This window comes from Callithrix jacchus, chromosome 20 (genome assembly GCF_049354715.1).
Source record: "Callithrix jacchus isolate 240 chromosome 20, calJac240_pri, whole genome shotgun sequence".
In the NCBI taxonomy this organism is placed as follows: Eukaryota; Metazoa; Chordata; class Mammalia; order Primates; family Cebidae; genus Callithrix; species Callithrix jacchus.
Window position 1 is genome coordinate 45540388 of NC_133521.1, and position 20154 is coordinate 45560541.

The 20154-nt window shown below is 54.0% G+C and overlaps 1 protein-coding gene across 10 annotated transcripts in view; it reads right to left on the reverse strand.

Moving 5' to 3' along the window:
- The window catches only part of CA5A (carbonic anhydrase 5A), a 58414-nt gene that overhangs the window by 16631 nt on the left and 21629 nt on the right, over nucleotides 1-20154 (reverse strand). For 5 of the 10 annotated variants that reach the window (XM_078357966.1, XM_078357967.1, XM_078357963.1 and 2 more), the window contains exons 3-4: nucleotides 5770-5947; nucleotides 1150-1268 (exon numbers count right to left, since the gene is read on the reverse strand). In XM_078357966.1, coding sequence (XP_078214092.1) covers nucleotides 1150-1268; nucleotides 5770-5947 — 297 coding nt within the window. The remainder of the gene's footprint in view (nucleotides 1-1149; nucleotides 1269-5769; nucleotides 5948-20154) is intronic. The other 5 variants (XM_035282162.3, XM_035282165.3, XM_035282161.3 and 2 more) reach the window with 1 other exon arrangement.

Sequence of the window (20154 nt, forward strand, 5' to 3'; positions counted from 1 at the left end):
TATTCTGCTTTCCATTTTTTTGGTACGTTGCAAAAATTTTATCATAGAATATATGGGGAAATCTATGAGGCATCACTTATCACCCAAAGTAACCACGAAAACCAGGTCCCAACATTGATCTGCACTCCTTTTCCCTGTTGGCTCCCACTTCGGAATGCTGAAAATAAGACTGCTTTAAGAAGATGGTCTCGGAGGGGCGTGGTGGCTCACGCCTGTGATCCCAGCACTTTGGGAGGCCGAGGCAGGCGGAACACGTGAGCTCAGGAGGTGGAGACCAGCCTGGCCAACATGGTGAAACCCCGTCTCTACTAAAAATACAAAAATTAGCTGGGCATGGTGGTGCGCGCCTGTAGTCCCAGCTACTCGGGAGGCTGAGGCAGGAGGCACAGGTTGTGATGAGCCGAGATTGCACCTCTGCACTCCAGTCTGGGCGACAGAGTAAACCCCGTCTCACAGCAAACAAACAAACACATAAAAGAGAAGATAATTTCTACTGCAAAGATGCTCAACTTCTCAGCAGAGCCCTGTGAGTCTGCTAGGCTGCAAGCACACAGCTGAGTGAGGGCTGAGAAGACCACGCTCTGACCTTCTATCCAAGTTCCATAACCACTCAGAACCTCAGTCTCCTCTTCTATTAAATGAGAGTGCTCACAGTGCCTTCTTTTTTTTTTTTTGAGACGGAGTTTCGCTGTTGTTACCGAAACTGGAGTGCAATGGCAACATCTCAGCTCATCGCAACCTCCGCCTCCTGGGTTCCAGCAATTCTCCTGCCTCAGCCTCCCGAGTAGCTGGGACTACAGGCATGCGCCACCATGCCCAGCTCATTTTTGTATTTTTAGTAGAGACGGGGTTTCACCTTGTTGACCGGGATGATCTCGATCTCTTGACCTCGTGATCCACCCGCCTCGGCCTCCCAAAGTGCTGGGATTACAGGCGTGAGCCACCGCGCCCGGCCCACAGTGCCTTCTTTGGAGGGGAGGCGTGTAACTGAATAGGTGAGGTGGCTGCTCTGCTTTGAGCACTGACAGTCCCAGGTCCCAGGAAGTCCTTTGCACCAAGCAGCTAGGATGGCTTGTTCACCCCCCACGACAGAGCTGGAGACAGAGAAAGCGTCCAGATTGAGGACCACGTTAGGCCACGTCTACGAACCTCTGCGGGGTACGCGTGGTCGTCCACTGCGTGCTCCGAGCCCCCCTCGTCCGCTGCTCCCCAGTGGAAGTGAAATTGCTTCAGTCTGTAGTGGTTTTCCAAGGGCCCACCACTGATTCCTGGAAGAGAAAGCAGCGAGACGTGTGTGTCGTTTTGTCTGTGGTGTTACCGGACGCATTGTCTGCGATCTCAGGTTCTCTGAGTTCACTCGCAAGGGGTTGCTGTATGGTGGAAGTGACAAGCCAAAGGTGGGCTCCGTCTGCGCTGCTGACCCTGCCCCGCCCCCAGCCCAGCGCCTGCCCAGACGCTGGCACTAAACGCAGAATGAATGCAGGGTCCCAGTGCTGCCGCTGGGTGGCGGTAAGGGCCTCAACTCCCTGTGGGTAGAAATCGGTCAAGAACGTTTTTGATACCACCTGTCTGACCCTCCACACCATGCAGACTTTAATTAAAGAAAAAGATGTCTGGCCGGGCGCAGTGGCTCACGCCTGTAATCCCAGCACTTAGGGAGGCCGAGGTGAGTGGATCGCGAGGTCAGGAGTTTGAGACCAGCCCGACTAACATGGTGAAACCCAGTCTCTACTAAAAATACAAAACGTAGCCCGGTGTGGTGGCACACACCTGTAATCTCAGTTACTAAGGAGGCTGAGACGGGAGAATCGATTGATCCCGGGAGGCGGTGGTTGCAGTGAGCTGAGATCGCGCCACTGCACTCCAGCCTGGGCGACGGAGTGAGACAGAGACTCTGGCTCAAAACAAAACAAAAACAAGGAAAAGAAAAAGACGTCTTCCAAATATTTTTAAAAAGCAGCTTAAATCCTGTCACCAAATAATGTCATAAAATAACACACAGTGAGCGAGGTTTTTATTTTGTTTTTCTTTATTTTATTTTGAGGTGGAGTCTCACTGTATTGCCCAGGCTGGAGTGCAATGGAGCGATCTCGGCTCACCACAACCTCCACCTCCCGGGTTCAAGAGATTCTCCTGTCTCAGCCTCCCAAGTAGCTGGGATTACAGGTATGCGCCACCAGGCCCAGCTAGTTTTTGTACTTTTAGTAGACATGGGGTTTCACCATGTTAGCCAGGCTGGTCTGAAACTCGCGACCGCAGGTGATCCACCCGCCTTAGCCTCCCAAAGTGCTGGGATTACCCACGGAACCTGGGTGAGCAAGGCTTTTAAACGAGCAGACTCTGAGATACAGCATCAGTCCTGACCTCTGGCAGCCCCTGCTTACCCTGGGCCCACCACAGGCCCCGCTTCGATTGGAACACCCCTTTCTTTTCGTTTGTTTGTTTTTTTTGAGACAGAGTCTCACTTTGTCTCCCGGGCTGGAGTGCAGGGGCGCGATCTCCGGTCACTGCAACCTCCACTTCCCGGGCTCTTGCACTTCTCCTCCCTCACCCTCCTGAGTAGCTGGGATTACAGGTGCGTGCCACCACGCCCAGCTAATTTTTTGTATTTTTAGTAGAGATGGGGGTTTCGCCATGTTGGTCAGGCTGGTCTTGAACTCCTGACCTTGTGATCTGTCCGCCTCAGCCTCCCCAAGTGCTGGGATTACAGGCGTGAGCCACCATGCCCAGCCCACTCCTTTCTTTCTTTCTTTTTTTTTTTTTTGAGCCCGAGTTTCACTCTTGTTACCCAGGCTGGAGTGCAACGGCATGATCTTGGCTAACCACAACTTCTACCACCCGGGTTCAAGCGATTCTCCTGCCTCAGCCTCCTGAGTAGCTGGGATTACAGGCATGCGCCACCACACCTGGCTATTTTTGTATTTTAGTAGAGACAGGGTTTCTCCATGTTGGTCAGGCTGGTCTCAAACTCCTGCCTCGGCCTTCCAAAGTGCTGGTGGTTACAGGTGTGAGCCACCGTGTCTGGCCGGAACACTCCTCTCTTTCTAAGTCACCCTAAACGCTCACCTTAGAGTCAGCACTCCCCACCCGCAGGCCTCCAGGTGCCCTTCTCCATGGCACGGTGCCAGGTGCGGCCTCCCAGGCCTCAGCCATGAGCACTGCTCCCCGAGGCCTCTGGCTCTGCACTGCAGCCATGGCTGCCATCCCCAGGCCCAGGCAGGGCTGGGAGTCTGCCTTCTAGCCAGCTCCCCAGGGGCTGTGATGTGGCTTCTCCTGTCTCTGAGCACTTTGTCACTAACAGATTTCCATCAGCGACTGCTGCAAACGTGGTACCTGTCCCACACGTTGTTTTCATTGAAAGACACAGAGCATGCTCGTGGCTGGGCAAGGCTGGAAGGCACTGGAAGAGCTGGAGCCCGACCACCAATTTGGGGTGGCCCGAGTGCCTTCCACAGCTGTGGAGGAGCCTCCTGTCACCTGCCTTGCTCACTTCACCTCCCGCTGTGGCAAAAGCCAGGAAAGCAGTGAGTGTGTGAGGAGTGCCCTGTGAGCTCGACACTGCCGCTCCTGGAGGTTTCCCGGCCTCAAAAGTGCTCTTAGCTGGGCTGAGTGCGGTGGCTCAGGCTGGTGATCCCAGCACTTTGGGAGGCCAAGGCGGGAGGATCACTTGAGGTCAGGAGTCTGAGACCAGCCTGGCCAACGTCGTGAAACCCTGTCTCTACTAAAAATACAAAAATTAGCTGGGTGTGGTGGCGCGTGCCTGTAGTCCCAGCTACTTGGGAGGCTGAGGCAGGAGAATCGCTTGAAGCTGGGAGGTGGAGGTTGAGGTGAGCCGAGGTGGCACCACTGTACTCCAGCCTGGGCAACAGAGCAAGACTCAATCTCAAAATAAATAAATAAATAAATAAAAGTACTCGAGGCTGGAGGCACCGGGATATAAACTGGAAAATGGAAAATGGATTCAGCTCTGGTCCGGCCAGGGGCGAGGCAGGTGCTGGAGAAGCCACGGAGCTGCTCACGGCTCCTCTTTGCTCAGAAGCAAGCTCAGTGCTGGTCTGGAGCGCCCTCGGAGTTGCATCCAGTTTTAAATTTTACCATTACGAGCTAGTCTTCTCTTTTCCTTAAATATACACGGACGAATTACATCTCAATTTCAAAACAAGACACAGGAAGAATCCTTTCCCTAACAAGCACGTAAAATCACTTTGTTAGGCCAGGTGCGGTGGCTCACCCCTGTCATCCCAGCATGTTGGGAGGCCAAGACGGACGTATCACTTGAGATCAGCAGTTCAAAACCAGCCTGGTCAACGTGGTGAAACCTCGTCTCTGCTAAAAATACAAAAAATTAGCCTGGCGTGGTGGCAGGCGCCTGTAATCTCAGCTACTCGGGAGAATGAGGCAGGAGAATTGCTTGAACCTGGGAGGTGGAGGTTGCAGTGAGCTGAGATTGTGCCACTGCACTCTAGCCTGGATGATAGAGCAAGATTCTGTCTCAAAAAAAAAAAAAAAATCACTTTGTTGCTAACAATCAGGTCTTATTCTATGGTGGCCCATGGTGCTGTGAGCAAGATGGAGCCCCTACAGGTGGGGAAGCCGAGGCACGAGGAAAACCTCCCCACTGGGTCACATCGTAACTTTCACGGTGATTTTCTAACTCTGAAATTACAAGAGGGATGAGTTTTTTTCCTTCGAGAGGGCAGAGTATGCGAGCCCACTGGCCTCTGTAGTTTTGTGTTGTATTTTAACTCACTGGGAGAGGTGAAGCAGTTTGCCCGCAGTCCTGAGGTATGCTGATGGGAACCAGGGTTCGAATCCAGCTTTGACACCAAAACCCATACCTTTTCTGCTCAAAACACAATCTTGTTTTTTTAGGCTGAGTCTCACTCCATTGCCGAGGCTGCAGTGCCGTGGTGCCATCTCGGCTCACTACAACCTCTGCCTCCGGGGTTCAAGAGATTCTCCTGCCTCAGCCTCTGGAGTAGCTGGGATTGAGACATCTGCCACCGTGCCAGGCTATTTTTTTTATTTTTTTTTTATTTTTAGTAGAGACAGGATTTTCCCATATCGGCCAGGCTGGTCTCAAACTCCTGACCTCAGGTGATCCATCTGCCTCGGCCTCCCAAAATGCTGGGATTACAGACACGAACCACCGCACCCAGCCTCCAAAACACAATCTAAGGAACTTACAGAACCACAGAACACAAGCAGGGTGAGCTTTGTGCTGGCTTCTGCCAGCCCCAGGGGCACCGACGCGCCCCGATTGGTGGCTGAGATGGAGCCCGCAGGCGGGTCGCGTCTCGCTCTCGGGGTGGGCTCACTCACGATGAGTTTACGGTGTGGAAATTCATGTCTGTGTCATCTCTTCTAGAATAGAAATGCCTAGAAGCAGGGATGATGGATACCTCATGGACAGGTTGGACTGGACCCAGCCTGGTCAGCGCCATTTGTAAGACTCTGAGTCCCTCCGGTCGCACCCAGGACAGAGGCTGTTTCCGTGTGGACCGTCACCGTGTCCACAGGACTTAGTGCTGGAGGGTCACTGAAGGCACAGGGCAAACGCTTACGGGATGAATGAATAGAGGAGTGGATGGGACGAGTCGGTTCTCTGATTTGCTCATCGAATCGCTCGGGTAGTAAGCAGTTCCGTGCGTTACAGTGGAATCCAGCCTTTCCCAAGGCAGCTCGTGAGCCACCTGGGATTTCTAGGAAAGTCCACAGAACACAGAAATAAAGACCTGGATATGCAAGTTAGCTCTGCTTCTAACTTACCGTGTGACCCTGGGCAAGTAGCTGAGCCTCTCTGAGCCTGAGCCTCTGTCCTTGGAAAACGAGGAGAGTGGGCAGGATAAACTGAGACAGGGCAGGAAGGCTTCTGTAAAGTGCTGTCTGATGATGGCAGCGGTGGTGATTGTGCATTGCACACTTTTCAGGGGCTCTGTGGCTTCATCTGTGTAAAAAGTGACTACATGTTTCTCCTGGTCCCAGCGTAAGCACCCTAGGGTTCTGCCTTATGCACCTAAATAGGGTCCCAAAGAGAGTGACGCCAAAAGCATGAGGCATAAGTTCCCTGACAGCTGACGCCTGCCAGACCCCCACCCACAAAACCTCGTCGAGAAGTCAGCCTCCAGGCTGTGCAAAATGAGGCCAGGAACGGGAGCCACTGGGACCAGAAGGGACTCAGGAGCCCTGAGCCTCTGCAGGGCGAAGTGCTGTGCTAACTCTGGGGCTAGAAGACTTTCCCAAGGCCACCCTCCCGGCAGGACTGGAGCCCACGGGGCATCTCCTCACCCTTGCCCGACCACGAACTGACCTACAATTCTTTTTTTTTTTTTTTTGAGACGGACTTTCGCTCTTGTTACCCAGGCTGGAGTGCAATGATGCAATCTCAGCTCACTGCAACCTCTGCCTCCCGGGTTCAAGTGATTCTCCTGCCTCAGCCTCCCGAGTAGCTGGGATTATAGGTGGCTGCCAACGCGCCTGGCTAATTTTTGTATTTTTAGTAGAGATGGGGTTTCACCATGTTGGTCAGGCTGGTCTTGAACTGACCTCATGGTCCGCCCGCCTCGGTTTCCCAAAGTGCTGGGATTACAGGCATGAGCCACTGAGCCTGGCTGGCCCAGAATTCTTTCCTGCAGCAGCTTCTGATGGGCTGGACCCCCGCCTCTCTACCCGCTGGAGTTGGAGACCATGGTCAAGTCAGCCCTTTCCAATCCGCACCCTGAGGGGAAGCATGGGGCCCTTGGAACACGTGCCCCCCCTCCCCCGCCCACCCAGGATGGCTCGCGGGCCTCTGCACATCTGTCTGTAGCTGAACAGGGAATTGCTTGGAACGGCGGCCACTCTGGGCTGGGGACAACGCATGCTGAGGGAAAACCCAAAACGGCGACTGTATCTCACTGGCTCTGTAATATGCAAAGACTAACGAAGTGGGAAGCCAGACGTCTGCTCTTCTGAGAGGGTCACTGCCAAGGAAGGCTGGGCCGCGCGTGCTCCCGATCCGGCTGTGCAGGGGCCGAGGATAACTCGGGCTGGGCTGGAGCGGCCCCCGGTGGCGGATCGGTGGAGAGGCACCTGGAATCTGGCAACGTGGCGCGCACCGGGTGCACGCGTTTCACGAAGACACAGAGGCCAAATGAAAAGCTCGGCCTTTTCCTGAAAATGTCAGCGGGTGTGGATTCCACGGGAGCCTCCTCAGCATCCGTCAGGTGTGAGATTCATACACCTTGAGCCTCTTTCAAGGTGAAACAGAATCTCACTGCAAATGTTAAATCCCACTGTAAATTCCAAAATTAGACCTGCCCGGCAAAGACAGCCCACCAGCTCTCAGGCCACTACTGCACTGCAGCCAGGGCGGCAGAGCTGGTGATCCACTGCCTCGGCCTCCCAAAGTGCTGACATTACAGGCATGAGCCACCGGGCCCAGCCTAAAGTGACTTTTCACAATGACAATCAGTGTCAGGGTATTCTTAATTAAAAAAAAAAAAGGAAGCCCAATTCAGGAAAAGGGGTCTTTCACCTGCCAGGCCCCAGGCCCCAGGCCCCAGACTTTGCTAACAGCAGGGCTGGTCCACCAGGAGGCACTGGCCACTGTTGCCTCAGCGTTCTGTGCCAGCAGGTACATCAGAACCGGCTCGTGGAGATAGAATGGAGCGATTACCTCAGCGCGGCAGAGCCTCCCGGCATAGTAGCAGATGATGTTCGGTGCCAGCTCCAGGACGTGGTGTGCTGGCCCCAGGGAATGTGGTCTCTGCATTATAGCAGATGCTGTTAATAGCTGTCTGTTTGAGTGCAGGACTTTCACCAAGATAAGCAGGCTTTTGGCAGGTGTCAAATCAGTATGAGAGAAGTTTGAGATGTTCTAATCACCTGAAACTTCAAATAACACGGTGCCGCAGGGCCCCGCCTGCTTCCGGCTTCACTCCCGGAGGTAATGCGAGGCTTCCGTGTGCCACCTCCCCAGGCGGGCAGGAGCCACAGCCACTGCGAGCCCTGCCCACAGATCTCTGTGACCAGGGAACCCAGACAGCTCCCCGGAAGGTGTCCTCTAAGACCATCACATACTGGCTCTGGTTTGAAAGCCAGACAAACGTGGCCTCAAATCCTGGCTTCGCACGGTGGGGCTTTGCAAGTTGCATCTGACTGTGGCCCAGACTAGACGTTTGGAAGAGGATAATGATGCCAACTTCACGAGCCCAAGGCAAGGAGTGAGTACGTGACGCCTACCAAGTGACGTGACGCCTAACAGTGCCGGGCACACAGTGCGAGCTCAGGTAAGGGTGCCACTTACTACTGTTATGGCTGGTGTTATGGTTATTATTAAAATTACCATCATCTCCCAGGAGGGGCGGCGGCTCATGCGTAACCCCAGCACTTTGGGAGGCCGAGGCGGGTGGATCACAAGGTCAAGAGATCGAGACCATCCTGGTCACCATGGCGAAACCCCGTCTCTACTAAAAATACAAAAAATTAGCTGGGCACGGTGGCTCGTGCCTGTAGTCCCAGCTACTCGGGAGGCTGAGGTGGGCAGATCAATTAAGGTCAAACATTTCAGACCAGCCTTGGCAACATGGCAAAACTCTGTCTCTACTAAAAATACAAAAATTAGTCAGGCGTGGTGGCACACGACTGTAGTCCCAGTTGCTTGGGAGGCAGAGGTGACAGACTTGCTTGAACCCGGGAGGTGGAGTCAAGATCGTGTCACTGCACTCCAGCCTGGGTGAGACCGAGACTCTGTCTCTATGAACAAATAAAATAAAATAAACTTGTTATCGTCACCACCATCGCCATCATCTCACAAGACAGAGATCCACGGTCCCCTGAAATAGCCACCATGAGCCTTAAGGTAAGACCTACGAGTAAAGACAGCGGAAGATAAATATGTCTTTTTTTTCTTTTGAGATGGAGTCTCGTTCTGCCGCCCTGGCTGGAGTGCAGTAGTGCAACCCCGGCTCACTGCAACCTCCGTCTCCCGGGCTCATGCGATTCTCCTGCATCAGCCTCCTGACCTCAGCTGATCCACCCACCTCAGCCTCCTAAAGTGCTAGGATTACAGGCATGAGCCACCGCGCCCGGCCGATAAATATGTCTTGAGAAAATGTCCATGACAAGGGGCTTAGCCAGCTATGCAAGCGTAAAGGAAGAAAAGTCCCTCCTTCATCCAACAATACTCACAGCACCGACCGAGTTTCCCCCGTGGGCCGGGCACCACGCTCAGTGCCGGGGACGGAGGGAGCAGGCTGTGGGCTCAGGCTTGCCCCTGCAGACCTTGGAATCAGGAGGGACAGGCGGACGGTGGCGGAGATAAGAAGCTATGAGTGGGCCGGGCGTGGTGGCTCACACCCGTAATCCCAGCACTTGGGGAGGCCGAGGAGGGCGGATCGTGAGGTCAAGAGATAGAGACCATTCTAGCCAATATGGTGAAACCCCGTCTCTACCGAAAAAAAAAAAAAAAAAAAAAAAGCTATGAGTGTCTGAGAGGTGAGGGTGTGGGCTTTGGGGCCCTAAACATGCCTGGGACACCCGGGAGGGCCCCCATGGAAGTGTCTCAGCAGAGCCCTGAAGATGAGTTTCTGTCAGGTGACAATAACGACGGCCCCAGGCAGAAGGGGATGACCGGGGGGTGGAAAGGACCACCGTGAGAGCAGATGCCACGACAGAGGAGGCGGAAGCTGTGGCCGGCAGCGGCGCTGTCAGGGGCAGCAGGAGACGGCGTTGGACGGGCAACGGGGTCGGCGCCAGTGGTGGCCAAGGGAAGGCAGGAAACTTCGTCAACAGGGTTTGTTTGTTTTTTTGAGATGGAGTTTCGCTCTTATTGCCCAGGCTGGAGTGCAATGGCACGACCTCGGCTCACCGCAACCTCCACTTCCCCGGTTCAAGCGATTCTCCTGCCTCAGCCTCCCAGGCAGCTGGGATTACAGGGATGCACCACCATGTCCGGCTAATTTTGTATTTTTAGTAGAGACAGGGTTTCTCCATGTTGGTCAGACTAGTCTTGAACTTCTAATCTCAGGTGATCCACCCTCCTTGGCCTCCCAAAGTGCTGGGAGTAGAGACGTGAGCTCCCGTGCCTGGCCTTTATTTTATTTTATTATGTTTTTAAGACACTCTTGCTCTGTCACCCAGGATGGATGCAGTGGTGCAATCTCAGCTCACTGCAACCTCCACCGCCTGGGTTCAAGTAATTCTCCTGCCTCCCAAATAGCTGGGACTACAGGAACGCACCACCACGTCCGACTAATTTTTGTGTATTTAGTAGACACAGGGTCTCGCCATGTTGGCCAGGATGGTCTCAAACTCCTGACCTCAGGTGATCGACCCGCCTCGGTCTCCCAAAGTGCTGGGATTACAGGCGTGAGCCGCTGCACCCACCCCATCAGCAGGTTTTGAATGTGCCAGTCCTTTTTTTTTTTTTTTGGGACAGGGTCTCCTTCTGTCACCCAGGCTGGAGTGCAGTGGTGCGATCATAGCTGGCTGCTGGCTCAACCTGGTGGGCTCCAGCCGTCCTCCCACCTCTGCCTCCTGAGTAGCTGGGACCACCATGCCCGGCTAATTTGTTTTTTCTTTGACAAGACCACTGTTAAAAGCCCAGAAGAATCATACAGCTCGCGTGGGCCTGTCTTGAATGTGCTAAGGAGTGTGTTCAGCATTTCAGACAGAAAAGCCTCAACGCTCCTCTTCCACGGGCCTCCACCGTAGCTCCTTCGGCGACTCTGCTTCTTCTTGCCTTTTGCCATCTGAGTCTCCGAGCCATGGCCCGCCCACGCCTCTCTGTACGAAGAGCCCACACTCAGCTCCCGTCCCTCCTCCTCCATCCTACCTTGCCCGAGCACCTCGCCTCCCAGTGACTGACCCGCTCCCCGGCCTTGCCTGCTCCTGGGAAGCGTAGCTGGCCTGTCCTGCACACCAGCCTTGTAGACTTGATGCGGCTGTGAGTGGTGGCCCACGGGGGGAGGGTCATCTGCGAGGGCAGGAGGAAGTGCAAGTGACATTCACTACAAGCAAGTGTAAGTGACATCCGCCACAACAGGCATAAGTGACGTCCACTTCGAGAGACGTGGGGAGGGTGGCAGCGCCTTCATCCACTGTGCTTGGCTTTGTTTATCTCCTGGGTGATTTTTCCCCGGACTTCCCAGCTGGATCTGCGTGTGAGCCAGGGCTCGTCTGGGAAGGCTTTGTGACCTAGCCGTCACCTGCAGTCAGCATCTCTGCTCAACATTCGCTGGGAGCAAACCACAGCCATGTCACAGATTTACAATAGCAGCGTCTTCTTTTTTTTTTCTTTTGAGATGGACTCTTGTTCCATTGCCCAGGCTGGAGCGCAGGGGTGTGTTCTTAGCTCACTGCAACCTCCGCCTCCCTGGTTCAAGTGATTCATCTGCCTCAGCCTCCCTAGTAGCTGGAATTACAGGCATGTGCCACCACGCCTGGCTAATTTTTGTACTTTTAGTGGAGATGGAGTTTCATGATGCTGGCCTGCCTCGGCCTCCCAAAGTACTGGGATTACAGGTGTGAGCCATCATGTCCAGCCAAAACTTCCACTGACCTTGGGCCATTTTCTTTTCTTCCTTTCGTTTTATTTATTTATTTATTTATTTTTTTGAGATGGAGTCTCTCTCTGTCACCCAGGCTGGAGTGCAGTGGTGTGATCTCAACTCACTGCAATCTCTGCCTCCTGGGTTCAAGCAATTCTCCTGCCTCAGCCTCCCGAGTAGCTGGGACTATAGGCAAGTGCCACTATGCCTGGCTAATTTTTGTATTTTTAGTACAGATGGGGTTTCACCATGTTGGTCAGGCTGGTCTCGATCTCTTGACCTCATGATCTGCCTGCCTTGGCTTCCCAAAGTGCTGGGATTACAGGCGTGAGCTCCCGTGCCCGGCCAGCAGGAGCCTGTCGTATGGAGCAGGAGTATGCTGTTGCCTATGGCTTTGCAGACACTCTGAGTGATGGCAAGAGGAAGTCATGGGTGATTACAGCGGGCATCACCGCCTGATGGGGTTTCCAGCTGGTCCTGAGCACATCACCGTCCATCTTCTGTGTCCACAGTGACTCCTATTAAATGAAGCATTTTGTTAGGCAACTGCCCAGGGCACTGAGGGGTTGGACAATGGCAAATTAACCCAAGTGCCACATGGGGGGTGCAGGTGCAGACCTCCCCAGCCCATGAGCTTGGAATGCCGTTCAGCCCTGCTGCACCCCCGTCTGTCTCCAAGGCTGAGCAACTGGGTGGGAGGAGGAGGCACAGAGCCTTCTGAACACAGCTAGGGCCACTCACTGGCCCTGCCAGGGAGCAATGCCATGGGGAAGCCAGGAGGGAGGGAAGGCGCAGTGGCGGTGGTGGCGGGAGCGGCACTGGGGCTCAGCTACCGGCACAGAGCAACACAAGAGAGCCAGGGAAGAGTGGGAGGGAGGGCGCGGGGCTGGAGGACCGCTCAGTCCACTGGTGGTCAGGATTCAGCGAGGGGCTGGCATGGGGCCATGGCCACCGTCCACAGAGTGTTACCCTAGGCAAGATTCTCATTCCCCTCATCAGGAGGGGACGGGTGCAGAGAAGCACAGCAGTGAGCCAGGAACAGCTGAGATGAAACCTTGGCTTCTCCTGTCTTCAGAATGAGAGAGAATCCACAGAGGAGCCAAGAAAAACCCGGAGCACAGAGGTAATGGGTAAGGGGTGTGAGCGGCGTGGCTGGTGTGGCCACACCACTACCCGCTCCATCCTGAGCACTTCACAGACGTGGCCCTCTTCATCCACGCAATGGCCCCTCCAGCCGCTGAATGAGCTAAATGAAACCTCGACCCGCGCTGCAGAGCCCTTCCACTCTCACATGCCTCTGCTCACTCTGTCGCCCAGCACCTGTGTTCAGGGCATTGTGTCGGCAGCGCTGCCTGTAAAACCACCCACAACTCGAAGCTCCACCAAACTCACTCGCAGTCACGAAACTTCCGTCACTTCCTGCTTTCCTCCAAGGCCCATAGCAGATTTGTGAACTTCCAAACAAAACTTCATATTGAAAAACCGATGTACCCACAGCATTGTAGAATGACTTTTACAAAGGAAAAGCGAGGCAGGGCGTGGTGGTGTGAGCCCGTATCCTCAGCTACTTGGGAGGCTGAGGTGGGAGGATCAGCCTGGGAGGTTGAGGCTGCAGTGAGCTGTGATTGTACCACTGCACCGCAGCCTGGGCGACAGAGTGAGATTCTGTCTCAAAAAACAGAAAAAAAGGCCGGGCGCGGTGGCTCAAGCCTGTAATCCCAGCACTTTGGGAGGCCGAGGCGGGTGGATCACGAGGTTAACAGATCGAGACCATCCTGGTCAACATGGTGAAACCCCGTCTCTACTAAAAATACAAAAAATTAGCTGGGCACGGTGGCGCGTGCCTGTAATCCCAGCTACTCAGGAGGCTGAGGCAGAAGAATTGCCTGAACCCAGGAGGCGGAGGTTGCAGTGAGCCGAGATCGCGCCATTGCACTCCAGCCTGGGTAACAAGAACGAAACTCCGTCTCAAAGAAAAAAAAAACCACAGGGGGGAAAAAAAATACCCTACTGTTATGCCATCACCGCCTGGTAAACAGTTATTGATTTTTCCACCTGCAGTGTAACTTTTGGGTCCCTTCCTGTAACCACATCTATTTGGTAAGGTTTTTTTTTTCAAAATAAGCCGATAACATTTGATAAGTAACAACAGTGTATTAGTCTGTTTTCATGCTGCTGATAAAGCCATACCTGAGACTGGATAATTTACAAAGAAAAAGAGGTTTAATAGACTCACAGTTCCACGTGGCTGGGGAGGCCTCACAATCATGGCAGAAGGCGAAAGGCATGAGTTGCATGGCAGCAGACAGAGGGAGAACTAAGCAAAAGGGGCTTCCCCTTATAAAACCATCAGATTGGCCTGCCATGGCGGCTCACACCTGTAATCCCAGCACTTCGTGAGGACATGGTGGGTGGTACAGCTTGAGGTTGGGCATTTGAGACCAGCCTGGTCAACATGTTGAAACCCCGTCTCTACTAAAAATAGAAAAATTAGCTGGGCATGGTGGTGCACACCTGTAATCCCAGCTACTCAGGAGGCTGAGGCAGAAGAATTGCTGGAACCTGGGAGGTGGAGGTTACAGTGAGCTGAGATCACACCACCACACTGCAGCCTGGGTGACAGAGCGAGACTCCGTCTCAAAAAACAAACAAGCTCTCGTGAGACTTACTACCATGACAACAGTATGGGGGAAACCACCCCCATGATTCAATTACCTCCCACTGGGTCCCTCCCAGAAAACGTGGGAATTATGGGAGCTACAATTCAAAATGGGATATGCTGGGGACACAGCCAAACCGTATCGGTTACTTGTTAAATTACATCCCTGGGCTGGGCGCAGTGGCTCATGCCTGTAATCCCAGCACTTTGGGAGGCAGAGGCAGGTGGATTGATCACCTGAGGTCCGGAGTTAGAGACTAGCATGGCACACATGGCAAAACCCAGTCTCTACTAAAAATACAAAAATTAGCTGGGTGTGGTGGTGGATGCCTGAAATCCCAGCTACTTGGGAGGCTGAGGCAGGAGAATCGTTTGAACCCGGGGAGTGGAGGGTGCAGTGAGCCGAGATTGTACCACTGAGTTCCAGCCTGGGCAACTGAGCGAGGCCTCATCTCAAAAAAAAAAAAAAAAAAAAAAAAGAGACGTCCCTGGCCTGTGAATACGACCACAAAGCCTGCCCTGCTGGAATAAGCCCTCTCCACGTTCCCAGAGGCACGGTCCCATCTCCACTCCCTCCACACTCCCCGACGTTCAGCAGCTCTGCCTGCTCCCTGAAACTGCCAGGCATGTTCCTGCCCAGGCCCTTGAACTTGCAGCTTCACAATTAGAGAAGAGTTCTCAGAGAAAACACAGGACTCCCAGTTAAGTTTGAATTGCAAAGAGAGCAACACATTTTTGGTGTAGATCCCAAATACTTAGCATAAGTACGGCTCGTGTAATGTTTAGGATGCTCATGTTTTAAAACAGTGATGCTGGAACGCTTCTCCCTGCCGTCACGGGTCTGGCACTTTCTTACCAGTTAGGGCTCGGGTCCAGGTCTTTTCTGACCGTGCCGCGTAACGCTCACAATCTCCCTCGGCGGAGTCAGCTACGGTCCAACGTCTGCTTTCATTTTCACCAGACCACTTATCACTGTCCCAAACCGTCTTCTTAGATGCGGATTTGTTTACTGTTCCACAAACTTGTGGAGAGAAGTATCTATTAATTAATGTTTACTTGTGATCTTATCCCACCAGAGCACAAGCTCCATGGGAGCAAGGGTTTCCCTTCTCCATCAATCCTTTGTTCCTGCAAAAGACCACGCAGCACACAGGGGTCGCTGTGCATGAAGTCGGGTGGTTAGAAATGGTCTTTTGGGGCTGGGCGAGGTGGCTCACACCTGTAATCCCAGCACTTTGGGAGGCTGAGTCAGGTGAATCATGAGGTCAAGAGATGAAGACCATTTTGGCCAACATGGTGAAACCCTATCTGTACTAAAAGTACAAACATTAGCTGGGCGTGGTGGCGCGTGCCTGTAGTCCCAGCTACTTGGGAGGCTGAGGCGGGAACGGCTTGAACGCAGGAAGCAGAAGTGGCAGTGAGCCAAGATGGCACCATTGCACTGCAGCCTGGGCAACAGAGTGCGACTCTGTCTCAAAAGAAAAGAAAAGAAATGGTCTTTTGGATCCGAATGATGACAACACTTGCTCTACCCCCTGACATTTTGTCCAATGTGATCCCACTTCTGGCCATGGTTGATTGGATAGGAATGGGCACTGAAACCATGCTGGGCCAATCAGAGCCCCTTCCTCAGCCCCGCTCCTAATGCGTGCAGGGCTGGGCCAATCAGAGTCACTGCCCTGGGAATTTGGAATTGGAATCGAGCAAGAACAGGAGCAGTTGCTCCCCAGCGGCCGAATCTCTAGCTGGTAAACGTTGGAAGCTGTTTCATACATTTTCATGTTTCAGTCTCGAAGACCAGAAAAGCGGAGAAAACATCTGTAGAGACACAGGGGACACTGACGTCTACCAAACTCCCCCCAAAATATCCACACCCAGGCCCGAGGGAAAGAACAGGAGCTACATATGGAAAGGAGATGGAAACACACGTGTGCACACATGACACACATGAACACTCACGCACACGACACACGTGCACACACGTTCACACATGCACACCTGCACATATGTGCACATGCACACACGTACACACAAGAACAAACGTAGACGAACAGACGCACACACGTATACACGTGCACACACACAAACTCACATGACACATGTGCACACAGACACATGCACACACGGGACATGACACACGTGCTCATGCATGCACACAGGAACACACACATGTATGCACACACCTGCATACAGGCACGCACATGTGTACACATGAATAAGTGTACACACATGAGCACACGACACACGACACAGGCACGCACACACACACGCACATGTGCACACACGCACATATGCACACATGAACACATGCGCACACATGAACACAAGTCATGACACATGCATGCACACACACACATGAACACACATACACACACGATCACGACACACATACACCCGTGAACACACATACATCCATACATACACGAACATGCACACACGCACACACGTAAACACACGAACACACATGTACACGAGCACACGAGCACACACACGAATGCACATGAACACACACGTGCACACACCACCACACACATGTGCACACACATGCACACATGCACATGAACAATGCACACACGTACATGCATGTGCACACAAACACATGAACACATACATGTACACACACGAACACACACAGGGACACACATGCAGGTTTAGGAACCGGACTGCCAGTTCATGAATTTGCAGTGACAACTTTCCCAGGATATAAGCGTGATGGTCATGTCCTTTCATCTCAGGCCGGGGGTCATCCTTGGACCACACAGCCAGTTTCCGCCCTGGCAGGGCCAGAATTCCCCTCCAAGGAATTTGCTCTTCCCCTGTCTCTCATCTTGCAGCTGCCAATTCATGCCCCACTAGGGGAGCCAAGAGGTCCCTCGAGCCTCCTCCCTTTATGGGGACAGCCCCAGCAGGCAGCCCCCAACCCAGGACTAAGGGTTCTTGCCGCTGTGGTTCCCTCCCGGTCACCTCTCCTTTGACTTATGTTGCTGGAGTTTGTTTCTCCAAGTGACAGAAGTGAGGTCCACAAGCTTTCAGATCATTCCTTCCCTCCAGGAGCAAAGCATTCATTGAGCTCCTGCTGTATACCTGTGCTGCACAGGGAGCCGATTCCATGATGGTGAAGGCACCGTTGGACTCTGGCTCTTGGGCCTCGTTTATATTTTATGTTGAAGGAAGCTATTGTCTACTGAATGCTCAATTCTCCCAGCACAGTGGCAACCTCTTCACATGGCCCTGCCCAGTGAGCTGGCCCCCCTCCCCCGCACCTTTAGGGAATGAGCTGAGCCGTCTGCGGTGGCCCTCGAGGTGGGATGGGTTCGGCGTGGCTCCGAGGGGGCCCTCGAGGTGGGACGGGCGCCGTGTGGCAGTTCTTGGATCCGGCTGCCGTTTTCCTTTGTGACTTGCACCTCTCCTCTCCTCCTTCCCTCCTCCCCTGGCTTTACTCCTCCCTGCACCCTGTCCCTCTTGGCCTTCAAGGCCATGGACATTCCCTGGAAAGAGCCCCTGCCGCCCCCTCTGTTACTCACTGTCCCTGGCTGGTGAGTGCTGGCACCCTTGGCTTCTAGGAAAACCGCTGGCAGCATCTGCGTGGACGGAAATTTCCTTGGCCTCTCCGTTTGTTTCCCTTTGCTTCTGGTGCTGACCTGGTGTGGCCCGAGCCTCAGGAGCCTGTCTGTGCTGTTCTCCGCACCTCGAGCCTCCTCTGCTCCCTTCCCTTCCTCTCACGGCACTGCCCTCCTTCCATCCAGGGCTTTGCTGTCTCTTTGTCTCATTCCTCTCCGTTTCCCTCTGAAAACCCTCCTCTAGCCCTACCCATCCTTCATCTGCAGGTCCCATTCCCTCTGCCCCCCGCCCCCAGGCTCCTGATTCCCAAAGCTGGTGAACAAAGGGGACAGAAAATTTGCGAAGGAGAGGACCCAGAACCTGGAAAAACAGGCTGCAGAGATGGGAGGGAACGGGGAGCACGTGAGGTTGAGTAGGAGAAAAAGAAAGAGGAAGCTGGGATTCCGAGAAAATGACAAAGTGGAACCAGATTGGCCGGTGTGGACGGCAGCCACAGGAGGAACGAGGCAGCCACAGGAGGAACGATCCAGCTCGTTTCCACGGCCCAGGAGAGACATGGAATCCTTTTGGTCTGTGGCAGGGAGGGGCGTGATCCTTTGAGCAGACTCGAAGCCTGGGGGGAAGCCAAAAGTGGGGCTGGGACAAGGTCAGAGGCTGACACCGGGAGACAGACAGCTGCAGCAGCCTTGGACCTGAGAGTCAGGGAGGGGCCGAGGTCAGCTCGGGGTCCGCGGCCAGGGTGCACACCCAGTGAGAAGAGCGCCCCGTCCTCACTGTGGGAGCAGCATCCTGGGCTTCCCTGTGGGATACTGCCCACCGCTCCCCGAGCACACCTTGTTCCAGGCGGGGTCACCCTCAGGCTGGCCAGAAAAGCGGCCAAAGCCCGGCCCGTGAGAATCAGCCCTGGGACAGTGGCTGGAACTGCCAGGAAAGAGGCGACGCTGCTCCTCTGGAGGCCGAGCCACAGCCTCGGGTGGCCGCCTTCACCCCATCAGGAAACTCCCATGAGTGGCCCCTGGGGAAAGCAGAGTGTGGGGGAGCACTCAGGCCCCTGGCAGTGTTGTCCGACCCCTGCACCCGGCTATAGCCCGGACTCTTTAGGATCAGAGCCAACAAATGACCCTCTGCTTTGCTCAAGCCAGTGTGAGGTGGGGTTCTGCCAGGTACAGCCACACAGAAGTCTTAAAGGAGCCAGAGAATCCCTCACTTGGAGAGCAGCAGTGAAATCCCAGGCTGCAGGGACAACAGGGAGGAGGGCAGGGGGCAGTGGCCGGCGGCTCACACCAGCTCTGGAGCCAATGGTACAAATCTCTTCCCAACTCCACCATCAGTGACCTCAACTTGAAATCGTGAACTCGGCCGTGCGGGAGTATTTACACCGTGGAAAGTGGAGAACAGCACGCATCACAACTCTTGACCCTCCATCCAGCCCCAGAAAGCCAGCTGCTAGGCCTGTACCGGCACTCCCCATCCATGGACTCAGGAGGGCTGGGACCACTTCCGAAAGCTGCACCAGGTCCAGCTTCCCTGAGGACAACTGAGTCACAGAGCATGGAGCTCTGAGCCACAGTCTGCATGGATCACGTTAAACAGGTCATAGCCAACTTGCCCCTCACCCGGATCTGCACAGACCCCACCTGCAGCCGAGTTAGGTTTGAGCACAGAGTAAAAGGACTAAAACTGGCGATCCTCCTGCTCCCTCCCTTCCATTTCCTCACTCTCAGTTTTGCCACTGTTTTGTTTTGTTTTCTGAGACGATGTCTCGCTCTGTTGCCCAGGCTGGAGGGCAGTGGTGCAATCACAGCTCACTTCAACCTCCGCCTCCTGGGTTCGAGCGATTCTCCTGCCTCAGCCTCCTCAGTAGCTGGCACTACAGGCGTGCATCACCACGCCCTGCTAATTTCTGTATTTTTAGTAGAGAGGGGGGTTTCACCATGTTGGACAGGCTGGTCTCGAACTCCTGACCTCAGGTGATCCACCCACCTCAGCCTCCCAAAGTCGTTAGGATTACAGGCGTGAGCTACTGCGCCTGGCCAACTTAGTCACTTTTATTTTATTTTTAATATATTTTTGAGACTAACTCTCACTTTGTCACCCAGGCTGGTGTGCAGAGGTGTGATCTCAGCTCACTTCAACCTCCGCCTCCTGGGTCCGAGCGATTCTCCTGCCTCAGCCTCCCGAGTAGCTGGGACTACAGGCGCGCACCACCATGCCCAGCTAATTTTTGTCTTTTTAGTAGAGATGGGCTTTCACCATGTTGGCCAGGCTGGTCTCAAACTCCTAACCTCAGACAGCCCACCCACCTCGGCCTCCCAAAGGGTTGGGATGACAGGCATGAGCCACGGCCCGGCCGCTTTTGTATCAGGATTCTTGGAAGCAGGTGATCGAAACTTAGACTGATTT